The sequence below is a fragment of the Marmota marmota genome, unplaced genomic scaffold, assembly GCF_001458135.2.
Source record: "Marmota marmota marmota unplaced genomic scaffold, marMar, whole genome shotgun sequence".
In the NCBI taxonomy this organism is placed as follows: domain Eukaryota; kingdom Metazoa; phylum Chordata; class Mammalia; order Rodentia; family Sciuridae; genus Marmota; species Marmota marmota.
Genome location: NW_026000207.1, coordinates 829,826 through 855,450, shown reverse-complemented (window position 1 = coordinate 855,450; position 25,625 = coordinate 829,826). Strand labels below are relative to the sequence as shown.

The 25,625-nt window shown below is 44.6% G+C and overlaps 2 protein-coding genes across 7 annotated transcripts; both read left to right on the top strand.

Annotated features, from left to right (window-relative positions):
- The first annotated feature begins 519 nt into the window (after positions 1 to 519).
- On the top strand, positions 520 to 24,046 carry LOC107158954 (zinc finger protein 548-like). 6 transcript variants are annotated; one of them, XM_048791551.1, is made up of 5 exons: positions 520 to 760; positions 17,372 to 17,407; positions 19,661 to 19,787; positions 21,041 to 21,935; positions 22,020 to 24,046. In XM_048791551.1, the coding sequence occupies exons 1-5, from the start codon at positions 746 to 748 to the stop codon at positions 22,327 to 22,329; spliced, it is 1,383 nt and encodes a 460-aa protein (XP_048647508.1). In that variant the 5' UTR covers positions 520 to 745; the 3' UTR covers positions 22,330 to 24,046. The 6 variants fall into 6 exon arrangements, with proteins under 6 accessions (XP_048647508.1, XP_015360949.2, XP_048647507.1 ...); XM_015505466.2 differs by lacking the exon at positions 520 to 760 and adding exons at positions 15,074 to 15,459; positions 20,589 to 20,682 and having other exon boundaries at positions 21,041 to 24,046; XM_015505463.2 differs by having other exon boundaries at positions 521 to 760; positions 21,041 to 24,046.
- Positions 767 to 10,406, top strand: Znf304 (zinc finger protein 304). Its single transcript, XM_048791525.1, has 2 exons — positions 767 to 935; positions 6,679 to 10,406. The coding sequence occupies exons 1-2, from the start codon at positions 860 to 862 to the stop codon at positions 8,385 to 8,387; spliced, it is 1,785 nt and encodes a 594-aa protein (XP_048647482.1). The 5' UTR covers positions 767 to 859; the 3' UTR covers positions 8,388 to 10,406.
- Positions 24,047 to 25,625: the final 1,579 nt, after the last annotated feature.

Genomic DNA, 25,625 nt, shown 5'->3' with positions numbered 1-25,625 from the left:
GATTGGGTCCCAGGAGTTTCATTTTTATGTCTGGCAATGCAGATGTTGTGAAACCTGGGACCCCAACTTAGGAATCAAAGAAGTAGAAGGGCATTTAATGTTGGTACCCAGAGTCCCCACGAGGGAGGTGTATTCGTTTATGACAATTTAAGTCCAGTCTCCAAAAGCTGAGAGTTGAGGCTGCATTACCCGGGCCTCAGAAGCAGGAAAGATTGTAGATTGAATCACCTGCTGGAGATTTCTGAGGCCTGGCATCGTCCCATGTGACGACGGAAACCCGAGTACCCCCCAGTAAAGGGAGCCCGTGTCTCCCAGATACTGTTTCCACCCTCTTTCTCCCCTACCTGCTCCTAAGCGGTGTTCTTGACGGTGGACCTGGAGCACCTAAGGGTGCCCAGGGTCGAACTGCATTACCCAGAAGTCTGCGCGGAGCGTACGCGGCTGCGTCGGGCCCACAACCGCGGGGGAGGGCGTTTCCTGCCACCGCGGCGTGGAGGCGGGACTTCCGGCGTCGCTCTGTGACGCGACTGCTGCGCGCGTTGGGGTACACGGGACGGGCGGGCGTGTGGCGGGCCGCGTCTCTTCCCAGCTTCGCGGCGGGCGCACGGCGGTGGGTGACGGTGCTCGCCGTCGCCCTGCGAGGACCCGGGATCCGGTCTCCATCTGTCCAGGAAGGCTGAGGCGCGGCGNCGTGTTCGCCGCGTGTCGCTGACCTCCGGTCCGTCCCGTGGCGGCGTCCGGGCTGATGGACGCGGCGCAGGTGAATAGAGCGTCCCTCGGGCCCTCGCTGACCCGGGAATCGGTGGTGTGTGCCGGACGCTTCGCCCCGAATGTAGCGTCGGCCTGGCAGTGCGACGAGATGCAGGTTCCCACGGCCCGGGAGCCGCGGGTCGAGACGCGGGGCGTGAGGACGAGTTGGGAGGTTCCAGGCGCAGGTCCGTGGTGCGGAGCCAGCAGGGCCTCCGTGTCTGGCCTTGAGTGGCAGCTCGAGGAGCCCCGCTGCTCACCCGAGGGGCGGGAGCCGCGAAGCGGTCCGTGTGGAGACGACAGTGCTCCGGGCCGGCTCAGCAGGCTTCCTCTGGCCGCAGAGTGAGGAGTGCTGGAGGACCGGCCGGAGCCTGGGGCAGCGGTGTCGTGCGCGTTGACGGTGTGGCCAGTGTGGCCAGCGCGCTGGGGAGCTGTGTCAGTGTTCAAGTAGACTCATGAGGTTTTCTGAGGGGGCCTTGATATCGTAGGACTCTTCAGCTGCCCTGTCTACAGGGAAGTCTAAGCGCCCTGCATGGGTGTCATTTCTAGCCGGAGGTCCTGAATCCAGACCAGGTGTTTATGGAGAAGATCCCACTACTGGTAGTCAGTGGGAAGACACATGGAAAGGCGTATTAGACCCAGGAAGTGGCCTGTGCAAACGCTTGGACAGAAGATTGAATTGGGAATGCTGAAGGAACCACTGCTCTAGTATATCTACTGGGAACAGAGAGCAGGGGTAGGGGTGAGAGGAATATTAGGTTGCAAAACTGGGCCTCTCTTGTGAGTGTGGTGAAGGCCATGGGAGATTTGGAGCAGATGAGAGAGATGATGAAACTCAGATTTAAACAGTTCCTTCTGCCTTTCAGATTGAGAACTGACTGTGGGCATGGGGAGGAGTCTACTGTAATATTATTGATGGCATCTGACAGAGTTGTGGATGAAGAGGTGAAAGAAGTTGGTGAACTTCTTATCTGTGTTTGAAGAATTGTGGCAGGTTTTTTTGATGTGAAGGGTGAAGTAGAGAAAGTTAATTGTCATGGGTGATCCAAGGTTTCTTTTGTTGTGCTTTATTTGGTAGAGTGATGAATGTGCTGTCATCTGAGATGGAGAAGTTCTTGCAGTGATTTTTGTGTTTATATCAGACATTCTACCATGTTTAAGGAGTCCTAGAGACTCCTGGTGGAATTACCAAGCTGGATAGCCAGGTTTTTATTTCTGGGGAGGGTTTCTGTTGAAGAAATTTCAAAGGCAACAGCCAATATGTGGAGCTATGGGAATATCTTCAAGTCATGGTAGCAGTGCAGTTAGCAAATAAGAAAGATGAAAGTGAGGATGGAGAGGTGAGTCTGTTGCTTAGGTGCCTTGGTGGCAGTGGTACATATTTATGTTGGCTTGGGAGGAATGCCATGGAGATGGTATGGGTCAGGAGTTGCGGTGCTGGGTGTCCCAGATGTGAGCCAGGTTGATCCTAAGACTGATGTACGTATTGGAAGGAATGTGAACTGACAGTCTTCCAGCTCTAGTATTGGTGGCTTCTGGGAGAAGGTTGAACAGAGGTTAGGTTGTGTCTGGCACCCATGGTATGGATAAAGCAGTACTGGTTGTCAGTTGAGTGGCGCGCTTCATGCCAGGCCCATAGTTTAGGCAGCATCTTCACACTTGCCTGGTTATACTCAGGTTTGGACGTAGTGGTGAAAAAGACATGAGAGCAGGCACTAAGGGGTTCAAGGGAGACTGGCCAGGAGAGGGACCAAGTGCTGTGTGTTATGTGAGTGGATAAACTGGGGGACTCTGGGGAGAGATGCTGCCTGAGGGCTCAACTCTCCTCATCATGCTAGGGCTGTGTGACCTTCGAGGATGTATTTGTATACTTCTCCTGGGAGGAGTGGGAACTCCTTGAAGAGGCTCAGAAATTCCTGTATCGTGATGTGATGTTGGAGAATTTTGCACTGGTGGCCACACTTGGTAAGTTCCTATTTTAGTTATGTATTGTTACATGGCAAATCACTCCAAAATTTAGAGGCTTATCACAATGAGAACTACTATGTCTTAGTTTAGTGCCTCAGATATCTTGGTCACAGTTTATGTGGGTGTTTTTGGCTCAGAGTCTCTGTGTGAGGTTTCAGTGAAGTTGTCAGCCAGAGCTGAGGTGTCATCTAAAGGCCTTCCTTGGGAAGATTCTACTTACAAGCTTGCCCCTCATCTCCTTTTTTTGGTGGGGGGGGGCAGTACTGAGGATTGAACCCAGGGCCTTATGCATGCAAAGCAGGCACTGTACCACTGAACTATATCCCTAGCCCAAGTTTGTCCCTTCTTGAACTGAGAGCATGAGTTTCTTGCTGTCTGTTGGCCTAAGACCTCCTAGTGTACCTCATATCATGGAAGCTGACTTCTCTGAGAGCAAGTGAGCAAGAGAAAGCACCTGGGATGGAAATCCAGTATTGTAACTTCATCTTAAAAGTGACATTCTATTTCTTCTTCTTCTATATTCTCTTTATAAATCAGTCAGTGCTGGGGCTGGGGATGTGGCTCAAGCGGTAGCACGCTCTCCTGGCATGCGTGCGGCCCGGGTTCGAGCCTCAGCACCACATACAAACAAAGATGTTGTGTCTGCCAAAAACTAAAAAATAAATATTAAAAATTCTCTGTCTCTCTCTTTAAAATAAATAAATAAATAAATAAATCAGTCAGTGCAGCTTATAATGAAGGGAAGAGGCTTACATGAGGGTCAAATTACCAATAAATAGTAGGAATCACTTTCTGCCATCTTTGAGGATTTCATCCATAGAACATTATGCTTATCCCATTGTCCTTGAATTGATTCTCCCCCAGAGGTAGCACTTGTAAGCTGTCATATCAGTGAATTTTCCACACATCCCACCACTTTTTTTTCCATTACTGGCCAGCAAACCCAGGGCCTTGTGGTTGTGCTAAGGAAGTGATCTACCAGTGAGCTACACCCCGAGCCCACCCTCGCTCGCTTCCTGGGTTACCAGAGTGGATGGTATTTCTTGAGCAGTCTCCACACCACTTTACATCGTCTACAAGACTATGGGGATTCAGGGTTCTTTTAGTCTTCAAAGGATTTGACACACCTTGGACACTTACTGTCCCTGTTGCCCTCTGCTCTGCCACCTGTATTTCACAGGTTGTGCATCATCCTCTAGCTTACCTTTTCTGAGATGTGGCTATGTGTAGGGATTCGGCTTCACCTGGCTACAGCCCTCTTGAATCTTCACCACAATGACTTCACCACATAGTGTTTGTCCTGATGTGTTTGTCCACATAGTTTCCTTTCCCAGCACACTACAAACAGCCATTAGAGTGGTACATAGCCTTATTTTTTTTTTTTAGAGAATTTCAACATTTATTTTTTAGTATTTGGCGGACACAACATCTTTGTTTGTATGTGGTGCTGAGAATCGAACCCGGGCCGCACGCATGCCAGGCGAGCGCGCTACCGCTTGAGCCACATCCCCAGCCCGGTACATAGCCTTATGACCTGACCCTGGCATTGGCAGCACCAGGAATTGGACTGCTGTCTTTAATACCAGCTGGAGATAAATTAGGATACATTTATCTTAAATGAAGTAAAAGCCCCCTTCCTCTATAAGTTGCAGATATCCTCTTGACTTGCTACTGTCTGCTACACTGCTGTAATTAAGTCCCCAATAAATTGAACTCTGTCCATTTCTGGATTCATTTACCTTTTTTTTTTTTTTTTTTTGGGGAGGGGGGAAGTGGGGAGTTTAATGGCACTTTGCAGATTTTTCTCATATGCTGGGATTGGATTTTTCCAGAGTTGTTTGTATGCCAGCCTGGAGACCAAGAAAATAGGGAAGAGAAAAACTTTTAGTGGGAATCTCAGATTGGCCATCTGTCCCTGTGTGGGAGGGGTGACCCATTGTTAGATGTTTGTGGGCCACTGTTTGTACACAAGGACAACCCAGAAGTGCTTCTGGGTGTGGCACAGGTGTTTGTTGAATACTATTTATCCCACTGCAGTAAGGGAAGACTGTATTTCTGCTACAGCATATTGGCCATTGCTGTGGGCTTTTCAGTTGGCCACTGATGTCCAGCTGGCTGTGAAAGGGAAAGCAAAGAAATTGCAAGATTTAGAGCTTGAAAGAGATATGTATCTCCCCCTCTCTTAGCCTATTATTTGGCTGAAAAAGTGGAAGACCACATTATTAATCTAAAAACCATAGCCCGGTGATTTCTGCAGCTTGTGGCAAATTACTGAAAGGAAACTCATGTGTGAGCTGTTGTCTCATGACCAGAATGGGGTGCAAGAAATTGGAATCCCTGAGAGGAAGAAAGTGAGGAAGGACCTGAGTGATAGGAGATGTGGACCCCCTTGCTGTCTATGAGTCCTGCTTGTCTTCTCAGCTGTTAATGCAATGAAAAGTAGAGGATAGCATATTCAGTTGCAGGAACTCTGGCTACTTGGGAATAAATTGGTAGCAGTATTGCCAGATATTGCAAAAACTTTTAAACAATTACCCTATGACTGTCTACTCTTATCTACTCTAATAAAGCTCAAATTAATGTCTGCTCTGATCCTGTCCCTTGTGTAGGTGATGTACAAGGTTGATATATGTTACTTTCTATAGGTGATACATGTTGCAGAAGAGAGAGGCGTGTGAGATTGTAAGATTCAGTTCAGATGAGTTGAAAGGGATTTAGCTTGACTTGACTGAAGCCATCTTGAATTATAACTACCATGATCACATGAGTAACCGTAATCTAATTTTCCCCTGTGGTTTTCTAGCATGCTATAAACAAAACCATTAGAATGGTATGTGGAGCTCTATGACTGGAACCTGGTGCTGTTACAGCAGAAATGTGGCTGATGTCTTTGATAATAGCTTGAGATAAACCAGGTACATTTCAGGTGGATGGAGTCACTTCCGCCCTGACAAGTGTATTAGCTGTCTGCCTCTGAGCCATATCCTGGTCTGAACTGACACTCTTGACCATGCTTCTGTCACCAATAAATTGCACTCATCATTAAGGATCCTCTAATCTGCCTGCCACTTCAGAGTTATAGCACCTTGTGGCCAGGTGCTATAACTGGGACCATTTTTTTCCTGGAATTCTGTTACCACAATTAGAGGTACTAAGTGGTAACTGGACTGTTTTGACAAATTCCCCTTGGGTTTCAGGGTTTGTTTTACATTTGTTTACTTCTCTGTAGGGTGGGCTGACCTGGGCTGGTCACTTTCTCTTTCTCTTGCAACTTTTATTTTCTAGATCCTGTATAATGCCCAGTGGCATAGGGGCAGAAGACTCTGGGTGTCTGGTTGAGCCAAATTTGCTTCAGTTATAGTAAAAGAGAACTGTTGGAGACCTGCCCACCCCTCAAAAGGGAGCTGGATTCAGATTCACCTTGAATTGTTATGTTCTGATCCCTATTGAGCCTGTTTTTCTTGGTACTTTGTCCACTTATCATTTCTGTCAACCATCCCTTGGTTATTTCCCCTCCTTTGTGGCCTCCATGTGTCACTCTCTTTTCTTCACTCCCTCTGAAATGCTGTATGACAACTGGCATATCTTAACATGTCATAAGTTGTGGACATTGAATAGTCCTTGAGAATCAACTAGTACTGGAGTCAGATTTTTCTTGTCCCAGACACATCCTTCTGTGCAGGGTGTGTCTACTTAACACTAGCAGCTGAGCCCTGCTGAAACCCTTTTGCAGAGGAGTGAATTAGATACCTTCCTTCGACTCTCTGTCCCATATGCCATCATTAGGTCTTTGCTCATCATTAAGGATCCTCTATTCTGTGACTTGTAAAGTCAAGTGGTCCTTGCCCACCTGATCCTGGCTCCCTGGTTCCTCCAATAAGCCAATTTGACTTTTTCTTCTAATGGAGTTACTGTTTTCCACCAAAGTCAACATGGTCTTCACCAGCATTTCTTTGCTTTCAGGTTGTTGGTGTGATGCAGATAATGAGAAGGCACTTTTTGAGCAGAGCATTTCAGTAGAAACACAGTTGGAGATAAGACATCCTGAGTCAGATCTCTTCATCCAGAAAGCCTACCCATGTTTTATGGGTGTCCCACTCTTGAAAGACATTTTGCACCTGGATGAACACCAGGGATCATGCCCTGTGGAAAAACTGCACATGTGTGGGCCATGTGGGAGAGGATTCTTGTTTAATGAAAAATTTTACCAGCCCCAGAAGCTACAGTCTATAGAGAATCACTTCCGAAGGGATGATGGAAGGACCTCATTTATGAAGACCTGTACACCCTACACACCAGGGACACTCTTTTCATGCAGGGAAGAAGGGATAAACTTGCCGGATAGCTTTGGCTTCTTTCAGCACCAGCCCAAGCACAGTGGATTGTGTCCATACAAAAGGACTGAGTACATGAAGCCTCTTTCACAGAGTTCCAGTCTCAGGAAACACCAAGGAGACCATGATCAACAGATGGTTCACAATTGGAGAGACAATCAAAAAACCTTCTTGAACACCTTCACTTTTTTTGACAAACAGATAACTCATAATGAGGGGAGACCCTTGAGATGCCTACCATATGGAGATGTATTCAAGGACAAGTCAATTCTTTTTAATCACAGAAAAATTTACAGTGGAGAAACATCTTTTGTGTGTAAGGAATGTGGAAAAGCCTTTGTTCACTTGTCCCACCTAAAAATGCACCATAAATTTCACACTGAAAAACAGCATTACACATGCAATGAATGTGGGAAAACCTTTAGCCGCAAAGACACACTTGTTCAGCACCAGAGAGTTCACACTGGAGAAAGACCTTTTCAGTGTAGTGAATGTGGGAAAGCTTTCAGTCGTAAAGACACACTTGTTCAGCACCAGAGATTTCATACTGGAGAAAGGCCTTACGAGTGCAGTGAATGTGGGAAATTCTTTAGTCAAAGCTCTCACCTTATTGAGCACTGGAGAATTCATACTGGGGCAAGGCCATATGAATGCACTGAATGTGGGAAATTCTTTGGCCATAAATCCAGCCTCATTAAACATCAGAGAGTTCACACAGGAGCAAAGTCTTATGTGTGCAGCAAATGTGGCAAAGCCTTCAGCTGCAAAGATACACTTATTCAGCACCAGATAATTCACACTGGAGCAAGACCTTATGAGTGTAGTCAGTGTGGGAAAGCCTTCAGCCGTAAAGACACACTTGTGAAGCATCAGAAAATCCACACTGGAGAAAGACCTTATGAGTGTGGAGAATGTGGGAAATTCTTTAGACATAGCTCCAATCTCATTGTACACCAGAGAGTTCACACTGGAGCAAAGCCTTATGAGTGCAGTGAATGTGGGAAATGCTTTAGCCACAATTCCAGCCTCATTCTACATCAGCGAGTTCATACTGGAGCAAGGCCTTATGTGTGTAATGAATGTGGGAAGGCCTACATTAGTAGCTCTCACCTTGTTCAACACAAGAAAGTTCACACTGGAGCAAGACCTTATGAATGTAGTGAATGTGGGAAATTTTTTAGCCGTAACTCTAGCCTCATTCTCCACCAGAGAGTTCACACTGGAGAAAAGCCTTATGTCTGCAGTGAATGTGGGAAAGCGTATAGCAGAAGCTCCCATCTTGTGAGACACCAGAAAGTTCACATTGGGGAAAGGCCCTGTGTGCAACAGTTTTGGTGACTGTTTAGCTGTATTTCTTAAATTTGTTTAGCAGCAAAAATGTCACATTAGAGGGAGGTCTTACAAATGCAGAAAATTTGCTATTTCCTTTTTCAAGTAATAGTGCACACATCAAATAAAATCTCTGAGTTCCTTTCGTGAGAGAATCATCAGCCTGCATATGAACCTTGTACATTGTTACATCTACTCTGGTGAGATTTCCAGTAGGCATACATATGCATGATCTTTTCCTGAGGTGTATAGGAGTTTCTAGACTGTTCGTGACTCCAGAGTTAACATCACTGCCAGTACCTGTGGCAGAAGCCATCTTATTGCCACCAAGTCTATGGATGATCCCACCATTCTGCCCAAGGAAGGCAATCTCTTCTTGCTCTCCTGTTCCCTACAGGAAATCATGAGTGTTCTGGTCCATTCAGGGACCTCATTTCTCCCCTCAATGTTAAGGTCTGAGCTAGGGTCTGCTGAGCATTTTGAGACAAATTTTCCCTTGATGCAACAGTGTTGGCTGTGAACACAATAGCCATGACTTATTTTTCCTACTGCCAAGTCACAAAATGTTGCAACTACCTGTTCCATTCTACTGTTTTATACAGTTATAAAGGCACTTCATGTCATTCTTTTTGCTTTGTTTACTTTGTGGAGTGAATTGAAAAAAAAAATTGGCTCCCGCCAACATGAAGAGAGGAATACTTTCTGTGTGTACAACTTATATTTGCCTCAGGGGGCACCACAGGAGTGCAGAGAATGGTTCTCAGTCTAGTTTACTCTGTGTGTGCTGTTGCCATTGGCCTGCTAGTGAAGACTGAAGAGTTTTATGTGCTCTGATTCTTTGCTCTGGATGTAAGGCTTTCTTTTTCATTCTGAGGAAGGAATAATTGGTATGATTATCTCTCATGCTCCTAAAATAACATGAGTCAGGTTCCCTAAATGTCACATCCTCCAGCATCTCACATGTTGAGGGATTACCATGTCTTGAACCTGTTCAGGGGCCAGTATCTTATATCCAGCATCTCACAGGCAAGTGCATTTACTGTTAAAACATACAGGGTAAGGCAGGAGTAATAATTATAGAAACAATGAAATACTGGAGTGGATAGGACTGGCAATCAAAATATTTGTACATTCTGACTGGTTGCCCACAAATACCCATGAGTATGGCTGTGTAGAATGGGGATGTATGGAAATTCTGAATCTTTTTAGATATTGATATTATTTCCTGTGGCCAAAGCTACTATCAGAGTAAATAAGGTTTGTGGATTTCTGTACCCTCCACCCCAGCTATTGACCTTATGGCCATCACTGCATAGGTGGGGACCACAGAACTGATAAGAAGGATAGGGTTTCTCTGATCCCACCAGCACTCCTAAATAGGGAAATGAGTATGGGACAGCCAAAACAATTGGCAGATCTGGTTTTCCATGAAGGAGGCTTGAAAGAGATTTCTATGAGGGAATGTATTGTTATTAATGGCTTTATCAGGGTATGATTACATGCAATACATTGCAAATATGTAAAGTATAAAATGTGTGCTGCTACAGCATGCACATACAGCTGTGAAACAGTCATAATCAAGTTACTGAATATGTCCAACACAAAAAAATATTCCTTTTATCGCTATAATCCTACCAGTTCTTCCTAATTCTTCCATATTAACAACAGTAAGCAAGCATTTTGTAGGATTTCATAAATGGAATGGTAATTTTTTTTTGAGAATGAGGGCTTTTTTCACTAACTATTTTGAGATTAATCCATCTTGTTGCATGCATCAGTAGTTTGTATTGCTGAGCAGTATTGCACTCTATGACACATTTTCAAATCCATTGTGTTGTTAATGGATGTTTGGGTTGTTTCCAGTTTGGGGCTGTTACAAATAAAGCTACTGTGTAGATTTATGTTCAAGTTTTGAGGTAATACTTTATTGTATAGATGGGCCACAGTTTGTTTATACATTCACTTATTGAAAGACACATTAGTTGCTTTCGAGATTTGACAATTATGAATAAATCTGCTACAAACTTTTGTGTGCAGTTTATGTGTGGACATAAGTTTTCAACTCATTTAGGTACATGCCAAGGAGCATAATTTGTTGGATCACATATTAAGAGTATATTTAGTTTTTAAACTGCCAACTTAAATTTTAGCCATTCAAATAGATGTATAGTGTTACATCATTGCATAGTTTGCAATCTCCTAATGACAAATCAAGGACACCTTTTTAAAACATGTCTTTAGCAGAGAAGTTTTTAGTCAAGTCCAACTTACGTGATTCTTTATGGATTTTTTTTTTTTTTCTGTTTGTATTAGCTTTGTGTCACTGTAACAAAATTCCTGACACAGGGTATTTGTGAAATAAAGAGTGGTCTTTAGATTCATATTCAATATTGGACATTCCTATTGGTTTGAGTCTCTGGCAAGGGTGAAAACTCATCAGGAGTTCATGTTGGAGTAAATGTTCACATCTAGAGCCAAGAAGAGGGCTGGGGTAAAGAATGGCCTTACACTGTTAAGTTCCCAGGCCCAGTAATGAACTGAACAAAGGAGGTACAGAGGGATATAGGAGAGGTGGTTCAACAATAACAGTTTTTGGGGGGACAAACCAGCAGGGGGTCCCAGTGTAGCCTGGAGCTTGTCTTCCACATATAGCTGAGGGAAGTTATAGGGGATTGGGAAATTTTTGCAGTATGGCTACTGCTTTGGAGTCGTAGGGAAGGGTTCTTATGGTTGTCTGTTGGAATAACTTTTGGTTTGCAGCTAGCAGCTATGAGCAGCTTGGAGTGCTTGAAGAATCTACGCTTGTTCAAGCCTGACAGGAACACCTGCAGGAAGGGGTGCTCTGCTCTAGCAAGCCATAAGTGAAACCACATCCTCAGTACTTGTGGTTAGCGTTGCCAAACTACCAGGCCAGGAACCGATAGTCAGGAGCTTCAGGGCTTGAAACCCCTGACTCAGAAGGCCCCCTCCCCTAGGGACAAAGACCCTTCCAGACTGCTTTCCACCATGACAGCAATATTTAGAGCTTCCTCATAGCAGCTACATTAGGCATAAGATGATTGGCTTATGAATATTATCCTGCTTATCTATGATTGACAGGCATGCCCCACTCGTACCCTATAACAATCGGATGCATTCCAAAAATAAATGGGCTGCTGAACGTCGACTGAGGTTTATTACCAGCCAGCTTCTCACCAGCCCCTGGTGTCTGGGTATTGACTCCATGTCTACCCCCGACGACTGAGGTAGCCGAGTGACCAATTGACCCCACCAGTAACCAGAACAACCACAGTTATCACCATCATTCTTTGTGGTCATTACTGTTCCATTTTGAACAGGGTATTTCTCAAGTTTTAGTCCCAGATAAGAATTCTTGTTAAAGGGTATTATCTGGGGTTTAGATCAGGCTGACTTGTTCTGGATCAGAGTGACCGTGGGGTGACAGTTGTTCTAGGATGGGTATGTTCTAAAATGGCATTGCCTAAGTTATTTTCCCTAAGAGGTATCAGTTCAAGACTTCTGACTAAATTGAGACTCTCATATTAATTCACAAAGGTGAATTCAAAAAGGTAATTGAATATGTAAGGAAATGTACTTTTTAATGTCACCTGTAACCAAGTTGTCAGATGGTATTTTATTCACTTACCTGGGCAAAATCCTAGAATAAAAATGGTAGGGTCACAGATGTGGTCAACACTTGTTTTAATCTATTTGGGGGGTATTGTCCAGTTTGCTAAAATATTCCACAAGAAATATGAAGTCCTATATTCTGCCAGTTCACTACTGCCCTAACCCACACTTTTTTCTTTTTGTAGGATCTGATGTTAGTGTTTTAATTTGGGATCTTTCAGACTGAAAGCACTCCTTCAATAATCAGGATGCACAAGATACAAAGTTTCTATTACTTACAGATATTGAAGTAGAAGGGCACACTCAGCAACCACACAAATGGAGTCAGGGAGCCCATGCAAGGAGAAGGTGTGTGTAGAAAGAGAGGAAGACAAGAATAAAGTAATGGGCACTATGAATTTTGTGTAAAGTATAAGGAATAATTAGGTGAGGGACATCCCCATTGGGCAGGAAGAGAATATGCAGGTTAGGGTTTGTGGTTTTCAAACTGGAGTCTCTCCACTTCTACAGGTAGGTCTGGTCTGCACAAGCTGCTGGCTTCTACAGCTGAGAAAGCTTGTTGTAGTGTTCAAAGCTAATCAAGGAAGGGGATCCTGCCAGCATCAGCTCTGAGGGTCACATCTGGCAAAGCCTTCACTGCAGTTCCTTGCTGCCATTCAGGGGTGTGTTGTGGCTCTTAATGTCAGGCTATGCTTTTCTGTGGTGTTGCAGCAGACCCAGAAACTCACTGCCAATTTCTTCTTTGTGGGTTCTTGTGGATTTGAAGAATGACATTTACAGATGAGGAAGAATGAATGTAAAATATTAGGATTTATTCATATGAGAAGAAAAGAGAGCTCTCACAAGGTGAGAGGGGTTGCTGCTTGTGCTGGTCTAGACGTTTATATAGAACTTGGGTCAATGGCCATTGCCCAAATTTATACTAGTGAGAGTTTGAAAAAAAAAAAAGACTTGTTAGTCTTCCAGTCTCCATTCAGGTCTACCCAACTTCCACTTTCCTGATGCTCATCAGGAAGCCAGAGTTTGAGGTCTGTGGTGCAGTGCTGTGTGAAGTAGGCATTTGCACTGGGGCCAGGCTGGCCCACAGTGCTGTGACAGGCTGGTGTACCCTGGGTTGTCTTGGCCTTGGCTCACATGCCTCAGGCCTGGGCCAGAAGGGCAGGCTTCACAGGCAGTGCAGCCCATTCTTGCCGCCCTCCCTCCACCAACCCTGGCCACTGCTCCACTCTTTCACCATTGCCTCAACAATGGCTATTGCAGCTCGGTGATCAGGGAGCCAGGTCACTTTGGGGGACTACAGTATGAGTTCTGCATACACAATAACTACACAATCATTAAAAATGGCTCTTGGTAACATCCTTTTCACAAGAATTTTCTGAATTTTAACAATGTGCAGATAGTGTTGCATTTAAAAATACATGCAAGAGAGAGGAAAAAACTGTTTGTTTGGTCCTGTGATTAATGAATGCCAAGTAGACAAATTCTGAATCTAAGAAAACAGTTCTGTAAACAGAGAAACTGGAAACCCTACACCCAATGTGTTTAGTGCATCTACTATTGTGCCTGAAACATTACATACTACATTTGATAAAGCAGTAAATACTCATCACTGCATTTTAACCTGTGACAAGTCTCTCAATTTATTATCCACTTCTTTCACCAAACAGTTAATGAAGAATGAAAAAAGAGCCAGGCATTCTGTGCATGCCTGTAATCCCAGTGACCTTCTAGGCTGAGGCATTGCAAGTTCAAGACCAGCCTCAGCAACCTAGCAAGACCCTGTCTCAAAAGAACTGGGGGTATATTTAGGTGGTAAAGTGGCCCAGAGTTCAATCCTCAGTATGTGGTTGGGGGAGACAGACAGACAGGTTCAAGGAGAAGGGGAAGAGGAGAAGAAGAGGTATCACATTAAAACATGAGTGTGGCAAATGTTTCTGTACAGTAACAGGCTCAGCTTAATTTTCTGATTTCTTGGACTTAGTTCTCTCCAACTTTACTGAGCTGGTCATACTGAATAGATATTATTCTCTAAAACTGGTTTTGAATAACTACTCAATCATTAAAAATGGCTCTTGGTAACTTCCATTTCACAAGTGTTTTCCGAATTTTAACAATGTGCAGATAGTGTGGCATTTAAAAATGAAATGAAAACCACTTTTCAGCAAGATAAAATGATAGAATCTCACACCTTTTCTCGGGGTTAATATTCATGCTTTGCACATGTGCTTCTACTACACAAACAGCACACATTGTTTTGGAAGGAAATAGCACAGTGATCAGTTCTCTCACTTTTATTTTGAGAGTATTAAAATAGCTTGAAACTATTTTAGATATTAAATAATTATACATTATTTGAATAAAACTGTTGTTCCCTAGGTAGGAAAACAATCACTGACTGTACAGCCAGGAAGGATGTTTGCTCTTGGAATCAAACACACTTTTGCCCTTTCAGTTCACATCAGTACATCTTATCATCCCTCCTCCACATTCCCACTGCTAGTGTTTCTTTCTTCTCCTAGGCCAAACGTATGGAAGATTATTGTTACTGTTATTATTTTTATATTAGTGGTGGAGACTAAACCTACAGTCCCGCACATGCATCATAACTGAGGTATATATACACTTCGTCCCCCTTGAAACTATGAAATAACTCCAAAGCTTATCTCTACATGTATTTGAAAAGCAACAAGACAACCAAACACTTTAGAGGATGTGGAGCCCCTTTATGGCGTAGTGTATCCCTTTAGATAAGCAGTCTTTTAGGATCTTATGCTTCAGAGTCTGAAATAATGGGTTTCTAAAATTTCTGTCAGACTCCTACACTCCAAGACAACTTGATATGTCGCCTTTAAGAAAAAGTTTCCTATCTTTGCAGCACTGGAACCCCACTTCTCAGGGTCCCACCAGTGCCACCCGGCCTTTAGCAAACAAGGCGTGGCCAAATCACTGAGAGGAGACGGGCAGCGGTGTGCAAACTCCATTACCCAGAAGTCCTAGCGGAGGTCGCAGCGAATGACCCAATGAAAGCTTGCGCAGCGTCATTGACGTGCGTGCGCAACGCGCAGGGCGGGACTTCCGGCGGCAGTCATTTTGTTTGCTCTTGGGTTTCTTAATCCCTTCGGGCCCATGGAGGACTTGGTTGTCACCTCGGTGACAGCGGGAAAGCGCAAGAGGTTTGGCGCCCACACCCGAAGCCGGAGACGAGCCTGAGCTGATCCTGGCTGGCGAAGGCGGCACTGTTCCGACCCAAGGCCTCCCCCAGCCCAGCCTCGCTCCCCGCTGCCCGGCTGGGCGGGCGGAGGCCTGAGCTCGGCCTCCCTGCCCGAGTGCCCGACCTGCCTCGGACAGCGTGCCGGAGCCGGCAGCCAGGGCCGGTCCGGAGCAGAGGTGCTTCACGTGGGGTCAGGTTCAGCCATGTGACCCGGTGTGGAAACGTCCCCGTCCCCGCCTCGTAAGCGAGTCGGCAGCATTGGGGAAACGGCGTGGGCCGGCAGAGAGCCGGTGGGACGGAGGGTGCGCAGGGCCTCCCGCGGGGCAGCCGCGGACGGTTGTCGGTGGGGCCAATGGGAGGGGCGCGTCCAGAGGAAGCAGGTCAGGAGAGAGCAGCCGGGCGGCCGGCGGAGGCAGGACCCGAGCGAGCCCCTGACTCCAAGTGAAAAGCAAAATAGGGCTGGGGTGTGGCTCAGTGGTGAGTGCCCCCGAGTTCAATCCCCGGTACCAAAAAGGAAAGAAAGAAAAGAAAAAGGGAGTTTACAGAGAGAAAAGATGGGGAATTAAGGCAGAGGGACTGGTGAGGTAACAGCAATGGACCCCAGGAATATTATGGTAGGTGCTTGACAAGAATGGTGCCGGTATAGGAGTAGTGTGATGAGGTTTTAGAGATCTTACAGACAGAGCCTAAAGGGTTTCCTGGGGAAGTTAGGAGGGGGAACAGGTTTCAGGAAGAAGATCATGGATTATTTTAGCCATGTTCCTCCTATATGTCTCAAGGTGGAGAGAGCAGATAGATAGGGGGACATAGGGGCCTACAGTGTGAGGAAGAGGGCTGGGCCGGAAGTATCAAAGGGATGGAAAGTGTGGCCAGGGCCTGAGGGCCCAATTGGATGAGGAAGTCTTCAGGTTTTAAGACTGGGGGGGCTCTGTGGGGTTGGCTGAGACATGAAGCAGACCATGTGCCGATTCTTCAGAGAGCTGCAAACCTGGCCAAGGAGGGATTCTGGACCATGTATGCAAAAAAGGAGATTTGGCTGGGCAGGTGTTGCATGCCTATGATCCCAGCAACCTGACGGGATGGGGCAAGAGGATTCAAGTTTGAGGACAGTCTTGGCAACTTGGAGCTGGCCTGGGATGGAGACCAAGATGTTAGATTGTTCATATTCTCCACCTGAAGACTTGGCTGACCTTTAGGATCGCTGTAGAACAAAAGAAAGGTCATGTAGGCTAGTGTAGCAGATAGACTCCAGACCAGGACACTGCTTCTTTTCCTACCTCACTTTTTAAGGCAAGAGGGGATAATTTGCTGTTGTAGTCAAGAGACACCAACAAGTTCTCTTCCCTGTTACGTAAACAGGCCTGGTTGCAGAAAGGACAAGTAGCTGACTTGCCTGTTCAGCCTCTTCCTACAGCTCATTATTCTGACAATGTATGAACTACTTATTGATTTAAATACTAATTAACCAGTATCTTTCTAAATATATATATATGTATGTAGGCAATTAGAAGTGAAATCATTTAGCTGGGTTCCACCGTGCATGCCTGTAATCCCAGTGACTTGGGAGGTTGAGGCATGAGGATTGCAAGTTCAAAGCCAGCCTCAGTAACTTAGTGAGGATGTAAGCAACTTAGTGAGACTCTGTCTCAATAAATAAATAAATAAAAGTGAAGTTACTCAGTAAGTGCAAGTTCTGCAAACTTCATGATTAGTTTGACATTAATTTATCTCTGTTTGCTTACTATGGAAAATTTCATATCACATCCTCTACAACATCAAAAAAAAAAAAAGCTGAAAGGATGCATCCAATTTCAAAGCCATAGTACTTCATTTGTACTGAAAACTTATAAAACAATCCTATGGATAGGATTATCTGATATGTAGTGTGTGCGTCAAATGTTTGATACCTATATGACCCCTGTAAGTAGGAACCATTCTTCTCCTCTATTTAGAGATGAAGCCCAGGGAGGTTTAGTTCTTTCCCAGAGTCACAGATCTGTTAAGCCCCTCTGAGCACTGAGGTCTGAGAAGCTGAGTTCATAAAATCAGCTTGAGGTCAATTTGATCCAAGGCGGGCAGAGAGGTGGTGGTCCAACTCAACCTGTAGGTTCTACTGTGATTGTGATTTCTCATGACCTCCCTCTTCCCTCAGGGTCCCCTGGCAGTGGCAGAAATGAACCCTGCACAGGTGAGTAGAGGGTTCCCTTTCAACCACCCTGTTACCTCCCATATGGCTCTGGCACCCCAATATAAGAGACTATTTTTCTGCCCTTCTCCCCTCTTTCATGTCTGAAGAATGGGTTCCACCAGGTCCAATATCCTATATTTGGTCTTGGGTCATTCCTGTTTTTGACAGCTGATGGGGTAAGGTACAAGGCACGGGATCTAGAATATTCAAGTGCTTGGAGGTGAAACAGAGCAGACATTTTCAGGGAACTGCAAGTCTCTATTATGTGTGGTAGGCGTGGGGAGCAGGGAGAGGGGTGGATAAAGGCACAGACATCAGGCCTAGAATGACAGCCTCAGGTTCTGTTCCTCTTATTTCAGGGGGGTGGGATCTAAGAAGATTTGAAGCAGAAGAGGGCCATGTTATGACTCAGACTTAAAGGACTCCCTCTGGCTTTGCAATATGTTTTGTACTGGAGCTGCCCATATTTCACAATATAGAAAGTGATAGTGGGGCTGGGTTGTGGCTCAGTGGTGGAGCATTTGCTTGGCATGTGTGAGGCACTAGATTTGATCCTCAGCATCACATAAAAATAAATAAAATAAAGGTATTGTGTCCACCTACCACACACACACACACACACACACACACACACACACACGAATATACACATTTATTTAAAAAAGAGAGAAAGTGATGTGGTGGCTCCTGGTGGAGTCCATATTGGAGACATGCACAGCATGGTGGCTGGTGTGGGACTGAGAATGAAGTTGTGGGTCAGAACTAGAAGGCAGCGTCTGTAGGTTATTGTGGTAATGCCATTTAAGGATAAGGAGTGAGGGTCAGGGGGTCTGCGAACTGCATCTCTCAGTGGGATGCTTAGATGCTAGTGGTTGGAGTTACAAAGTACCGATGAGGATTCGGAGTGTGAGAGTGTATGTGTGAGATAGAGGGGTGGAGGAATAAGACAGAATGAGGAGCAAGTGAACATGATATGGATACTGTGGGGGAAGGGGGGAGGGGATCAATAACCTTGCTGAGCCTTGATTGGGGTGAGGTGGGATGAGGGTTTGGGTGAAGGTTTGAAGGTCAGTGCAGCTGGGTTTTGAATGAAGTTTCGGTGGAGAGCAGATGGTCATGACTGCTTATGGGACAAGAAATGCAGTGCAGAAGCTGGATGGCCATAGGGTTTGAGGTCCCTGCATAGGCTTGGGTGGCTGAGTGAAGTTGAAAAAGGGGCTAGAGTGGAGACCGTCACAGCAGGGCTTTGATCGACCCCTGGTGCTAGGGAAATCTGGTGTTATGTACCAGGACTGGGGCCGAATTGGTCGCTAGTTGTATTTGCTCTATGCTACCTTGTTTCCTTATTGCAGAGTAATGGAAATATCTGTGGTGTGGTCCAGGAGGTGTCTCTGGAACTGTAGTAGTGGAGGAGCCGAAGCTGTGATCAAAGTGCAGTTCAAAGAGTGATGTGTATGTTGGAGAATTGTTAGTGATTAAGTCTAGGCCCTGAACTGGGCACAGGAGGGAGAGGGGTGAGTCCAAGTTTGGTTGTCTGGGAAGCAAGATCTGGGGGGCCCAGGGAAACTGGCTGGCCTGAGGGGATAGCGTTCTGTATACCAGGCCCACAGCCTGTTTTTCTGTGTGCTAAACACAGTGGGGATCATGACAATGAGCTGCTCTTCTACTTTGGGAGGTGTGGAGGAGATTTAGTAGTGAGTGGTTGTGGGGAAGGACTGGAAACTGGACAGAGGTGTAGCAGTGATTGAACCCATGGGGCGTAACTTTATGGATATGAATGAGTGACGACAGGTATATGCCAATGACAATAAAAGAAGGAATTTATTCCTTACATTTTCCCAAGAACAGTGCATGCCACATGTTGCAGGGCCACATAAAAGAATTGATTGGTCAGAAGGCATAAGTCAGGAGCAAAGGGGAAGTTTAGGCCATGGTCATTATTGGGGTTCCCAAGGAAAAGACAAGTCAGGGCAGGATGACCAGCTTAAATTTGGGTGTTAAATAATTCCAGCATTCCTGGGGCACCAGGGTTTGGCCCTGGTTTGACGTAGGACAAGGGGACTATGGGCTTGATCTGTGAGAGTTAGATGAGGAGGTCACTCTGAATGTGGGCTTAGCATGGCCTAGGAGATGTAAACAAACCTGTTAGTTTAGCCCCGTAATTAATGGGTGCCACATAGATCAATGTAAAATCTAACACAACCCAGCTTGAAGAGAAGGCTCTCATCTACTGAACTTTTTCTACTGTGGCAGGGTCGTGTGGTCTTTGAGGACGTGGCCATATATTTCTCCCAGGAAGAGTGGGGGCACCTTGATGAGGCTCAGAGATTCCTGTACTGTGAGGTGATGCTGGAGAATTTGACACTTTTGTCCTCACTAGGTAAGGCTCTCACTTCTACACAGTATCTTTGGTTGGGCTCCTGTCCCTGTTACCCAAGGGCAGCTCTGTTTTCCTGGTATGTTCATGGGTCTACTTCCTTCCCTGATTTCCAAGCAGGTATGTTGTGGGGGCCAGGCCGGGGCTCTGTCCACAGCTCCAGTTCTACCCTAGCAGCCCATCCCCCACTGCTCTGAGGGCTTGCAAGAAAGACTCAAGTCAGAAATGTCCAGTTTATCCAAGAGATTCTGCTGACCTTGCCTGTCCCTTGCCAGGTTATATTTGAACAGATAGCCTGGCCTGGAACAGGAATTCTGGCACTGCAGTGATCATTAATTCGGGGGCCACGGGGTTGATTCTGCAGGACTGTTCTCTGACATGCTTATGATCATGGAATGTGGGATGTCATGGGGTGGATCTCTGTCCAGTTTCCTTCTTTTCCCTGGGACCAACCTTTTCCAAGTCTCATGCAATTTTTCACCTTGAGTGATAGGGAGAGCCCCGGGTACCTGAGAGGGTGGATATTACTTTAGCAATTGTAATAGAGTCTTAAAGGGGTTTGGTTCTGTTGGCTGGTAGTTGAGAAAGGGTGATGTCAGAGCTGGGTTCAGATCACACTGGGAACCTTCCCTGAGCTCACCATTGTTTGATGCCAGGGCCAGAGGCCACAATTTATACCTTCTCTTCTCCATTGTCATATCTACTCTGAGGTCCTGCCCTTGTCTACCACTAGTGCCACACATCCCCTCCCCACCTTTTGTGGCCTCCACCTCTCACCCATTCCCCCCAATGTTCCCTTTGCAGGGCCCTCCAACACGTGAGCTTTACTTAAGGAGTTGTGAAGTCTGCATGCATCTCCACATTGAACACCTGATGCTGTCACCAATAGTGTCCCCAGGTCTGGATACAGCCTTCTACACATGTTCACAGTCACAAACAGCCGTGCCTCCTACATACTGTTCACCCGTCAAAAACAGCCATGGCCTGTTGAAATCATTTGTAGAGCAGTAGGTTGGAGGGCCTGCTTCTTTCCCCTACACCATAGCCCCATTTGTGTCTTTATCCATCGTCAGAGCTTTCCACCATGGAAGCTTGCCAGGCCCAGCTCTGTGCTGCAGGCCTTCCTCACTGGCTTTATATCCACCTCCTGTCAGCAAAGCCATGAACTTATTCATGGACGTCTGACACACATTTATGATGGGGCTCCCCCTGTCATCAGAGTCAACTTGCACTTCATCATATTTCTGTCCTTACAGGTTGTTGGTATGGAGCCGAGGCTGAGAAGGCAGCTCCTGAGCAAGGTGTTTCTGTAGGAGCACCACAGGTCAGGACTCCAAAGCCAGGTTCATCCACCCAGAATGCCCAGCCTAGTGAGACATGTGACCCACTCTTGAAAGATATTCTGCACCTGGCTGAACAAAATAGAACACAAACTGAACAAAAGATACATATTTGTGAGTCAGAGCCGTACCAGCCCCAAAAGCAGATTGAAAAGAATCTTTCCAGAAGGGACAATTGGAAACTTTCATTTTTGAAGAACCACGGAGTTCACATGGCAGAGGGGGCCCTCACGTGCAGGGAAGATTGGAAGGAATTGCCAGCCACCTCACGCCTTCTCCAGCACCAAGTCTCTCACTGTGGGTGGAAGCCAGACAGGGAAACTGAGGGCAAGGAAGCCCTTCAGAGTGGACACAATGATTACATATGCAGTCAATGTGGGAAAGCCTTCAGATACAAACATTCAATGCTTGAGCACCACAAAAGCCACAGAGGAGAAAGGCCTTATGAGTGCAGCAAATGTGGGAAATTCTTTAGGTACAATGCCAACTTTGTGAAACATCAGAGGATTCACAGTGGAGAAAGGACTTATGAATGTAGAGAGTGTGGAAAATCCTTTATGTACAACTATAGACTCATGAGACATAAGAGGGTTCACACTGGAGAAAGGCCTTATGAGTGTGACATTTGTGGGAAATTCTTTAGGTACAGTTCCACATTTTTTAGACATCAAAGAGTTCACACTGGAGAAAGGCCTTATGAATGCAGTGAATGTGGGAAATTCTTTATGGACAGCTCCACACTCATTAAACACCAGAGAGTTCACACTGGGGAAAGGCCTTATAAGTGCAGTGAATGTGGGAAATTCTTTAGGTACAACTCCACACTCATTAGACATCAGAGACTTCACACTGGAGAAAGGCCTTATGAGTGTAGCATATGTGGGGAATTCTTTAGGTACAACTCTAACCTCATTAAACATTGGAGAAATCATACTGGAGAAAGGCCTTATGAATGCAGTGAATGTGGGAAAGCCTTTAGCCACAAACATATACTTGTTGAGCACCAGAAAATCCACACTGGAGAAAGACCTTATGAATGCAGTGAGTGCCAGAAGGCCTTCATTAGGAAATCCCATCTGGTTCACCACCAGAAAATCCACAGTGAAGAGAGGCTTGTCTGTCCTGTAGGTGTGGGGCTTTCTTTAAGTACAGCTCCAGCTTTATTAAACATTAGAAATTTCACAATGAAGAAAATTTACCATTGACCATTTTAAATTGACAGTTAATGCTATGTAAATTCATATTTCAAATGCAGTTGATCTCAGAAACCTTTTTATCTTGCAGAAGTGATACCCTATTCTCTTTCCTGGTGTCCCTGACTAGTACTCTTCTATACTCTGTTCTATGGATTTGTTACCTATTAGCATCTTGTATAAGTAGAGTCATACAACATTCATCTTTTTGTGAAACACTTATTTCACTTAGGATAATGTTCTTAAGGTTCACCCATTTGTAGCATGTGTCAGAAATCCTCACCCCACTGACTTTTTCCCCAGTGAAATAATATTCCATTGTATGTACATAACACATTTCTTTATCTATTCATTGGTTAATGGACATTGGGTTTCTTTTACTTTTTGACTACTAGGGAAAGTGCTGTTATGAACATAAACATACATACATAGCTTTTTGAAACCCCACTTCAGTTCTGTTTGGGTATTAGGGTATATGCCCAGAAGGGGAAATTTTGGATCATAAAATATTTTTAGGGACTGTTTTCCGTACTACCTGCACCAGTTATGTTTTTACAACAGTGCAAGGGTTTCATTTTCTATATCCTTGCCAATATGCCAATACTTCAGTTCTCTCTCTCTCTCTCTCTGGAATTGTTGTTTTTTTTTTTTGTTTGTTTTTTAATAGCAGCTGTCTTGGGTGTGAGGTGGAGCCCTGCATTTTCTACTTTTATACTGCTAACCATTAGTGACACATCTTTTCCTGTGCTTGTTCAGATTGTATATCTGAAGAAATATCTTTTCAAGTCATTTTCCCATTTTTTAATGGGGCTATTCGATTTTTTTTGTAGACCTGTAGAAATTTTTTAAACATTTTGGATTTTAATTCCATCCTAAATATATGCTTTTCAAATATTTTCTCCCAATCCATAGGTTACCTTTTTGTTTTGTTGATTGTGTCCTTTGATGTTGTTTGAAGGAATTTTGATTGTCATGTAGTCTAGTTAATTTTTATCCGTGTTTTTGATGTTATAACCAAGAAATCACTGTCAAATTCAGTGTCATGAAGCATTTTCCCTAAAGCCTTATGTTTATGTCTTTGATCTTCTTTTGAGACAGGGTCTTGATACATTGCCCAGGCTGAACACCTGGGCACAAGTGATCTTCCCACCTCAGCCTTTGGAGTAGCTGGGACTACAGATATGTGTCATTTTGTGTGACTTAGGTTTATTTTGGTACAAAATATTAGGCCAAACTCTAACTTCATACTGTTCCATGTGGGTATATAGCTTTCTAAGCTCAATATATTGGAAAAGATTGTCCTTTCTCCCTATTGAGTAGGCTTAGAACCCTTTTCAAAATCATTTGACCACATATGCCAGGGTTTATTTCTGAATTCTGTTCAATTGATCTATATACCTTTATGAGAGTATTACAATTGGATACATACTTTTTAATTTTTTTAAATATAATGCTGAATCCATTTGGAGGCCTAGGCTAGAAGTTCGTCAGTTCCTCTTTTGGAGCAGCTAATTATATCTATATCCAATTACTTAAATTAGCCCATTCACAGGGAATCTGGGAAACAGCTAATTCAATCCAGTAGTCTCATAAACTGTCCCCTACAACTTCAGGTTGCTGTGGCTGCTATGATGCTATTCCCTGTGGGGCCCTGCTTGAGTTTTCTCTTTCCTAGCTGTAAATAATAAATACTTTTGCCTTTAATATATATTAAAGTGACATTATGTTATTTCTTGCCATGAAGTGAACTTTGTTTCAAAAAACAATCCATACCAAGAAAGGTATTAAAATTGCAGTGGGCAGGGGAATGTAGCTCAGTTACGCAACATGTGCAAAGCCCTGGGTTCAATTCTCAGCAACACATACACATACAAATGCAGTAGATGTTGGAAAATTCTTTTTTTTTTTTTAATATTTATTTATTTTTTTTAGTTTTCGGTGAACACAACATCTTTATTTTATTTTTATGTGGTGCTGAGGATCGAACCCAGGGCCCCGCCGCATGCCAGGCAAGCACGTTACCGCTTGAGCCACATCCCCAGCCCTGGAAAATTCTTTAGCCATTTTTCTGACCTAATTCAACACCAGGAAATTCACACTGGAGAAAGGCCTAGGAGTACAAGCAGTGCATTCTTTCCTTGTTCAACATAACTCATTACAGCAAATCTCTCGTGATTCGTTTTCTAAGGAGGTAGTCAGCAATTGATCCCCTACTGTCCACATTAGTATTATTTGCTGTGTTGCCACATATATGGAAACTTTGTGAACTGTGTGGCACTACGGAGTTTGACTGGCACTTTTGTCAGAGTTATTTCATTTTTACAAAAGTCATCTTCCCTCTAGCAATGTGCAGAGAACCACAGTGTGTAATAACTTTGTCACATTAAAATGCTCAGATATGACATCATGCCGTGCTCTCTTATTTCAACTGGAGGATTCACCAATTACTTGACACCTTTGGGCCTCATGCCTTCCTTCATGATTGGTTTGGTTTGTGGATGTCAGCTTTGGACAAAAGACAGGGGCTGGTATTGACTGGAAGATTGTTCAAGTTTTCCTTCAGGGCATTATTTGTCATTTTGTGACTCCCAGGATGGATTTTTCCAAGCTCCAAGTCAACCATACCATGAACTCCTCCCTGCTCTCCAGTTTTTGTAATAATTTCATAAGCTACCATAAGTCTTAGGTATCTACTGTGTGCTATTAGTTTAGAACAGAATTGGTCTCTGCTAGAATAAAAGGATGAACTTTTTTTTTTTTTTTCCCTTTTGGCACCAGGGATTGACCTCAGGGGCAGTCGACCACTGAGCCACATCCCCAGCCCTATTTTGTATTTTTACTTAGAGACAGGGTCTCACTGAGTTGCATAGCTCCTCACCTTTGCTGAGGCTGGCTTTGAACTCAGGATTCTCCTGTCTCAGCCTCCAAAGCCACTGGGATTACAGGAACGAACCACTCGCTGGCCACCACTAACTTCATTTGTAATGCTATAGTTTAGATTTTCTAATAATTTAGGTCAATGAGATCCTACAGTTACTCTCGTATGGGTGCTGATATAGCATTTAAAAATATTTATCCATGTTTGTGCAAAAACCAGCGTCTAGTTTTCTAAGAGGGAGCAAGGGGCTGCACTATGCATTATAGGTGCATGGGGAATAAATAGCAACGTGCCTTGATGTTTGACAATCGCTCTGAGCAAAAACATTCCTTACTATAGGAAAATAAAGCTTAAGTAAGTTATATTTAGGTTCAGTTAAATATGAAGGGATTGTCAAAAATTGTAAACTAGCCACATCCCAGTGACTCAG

Bases quoted from the DNA above. Each gene is read 5' to 3' on its own strand.
- LOC107158954 (XM_015505463.2), top strand. The intron at 17,408-19,660 runs GTGAGTAGAGGG...CTACTGTGGCAG, and splicing joins CAGAAATGAACCCTGCACAG to GGTCGTGTGGTCTTTGAGGA. The intron at 19,788-21,040 runs GTAAGGCTCTCA...CTGTCCTTACAG, and splicing joins GACACTTTTGTCCTCACTAG to GTTGTTGGTATGGAGCCGAG.
- Znf304 (XM_048791525.1), top strand. From the start codon at position 860: ATGCAGGTTCCCACGGCCCGGGAGCCGCGGGTCGAGACGCGGGGCGTG. The intron at 936-6,678 runs GTCCGTGGTGCG...CTTTGCTTTCAG, and splicing joins TTGGGAGGTTCCAGGCGCAG to GTTGTTGGTGTGATGCAGAT.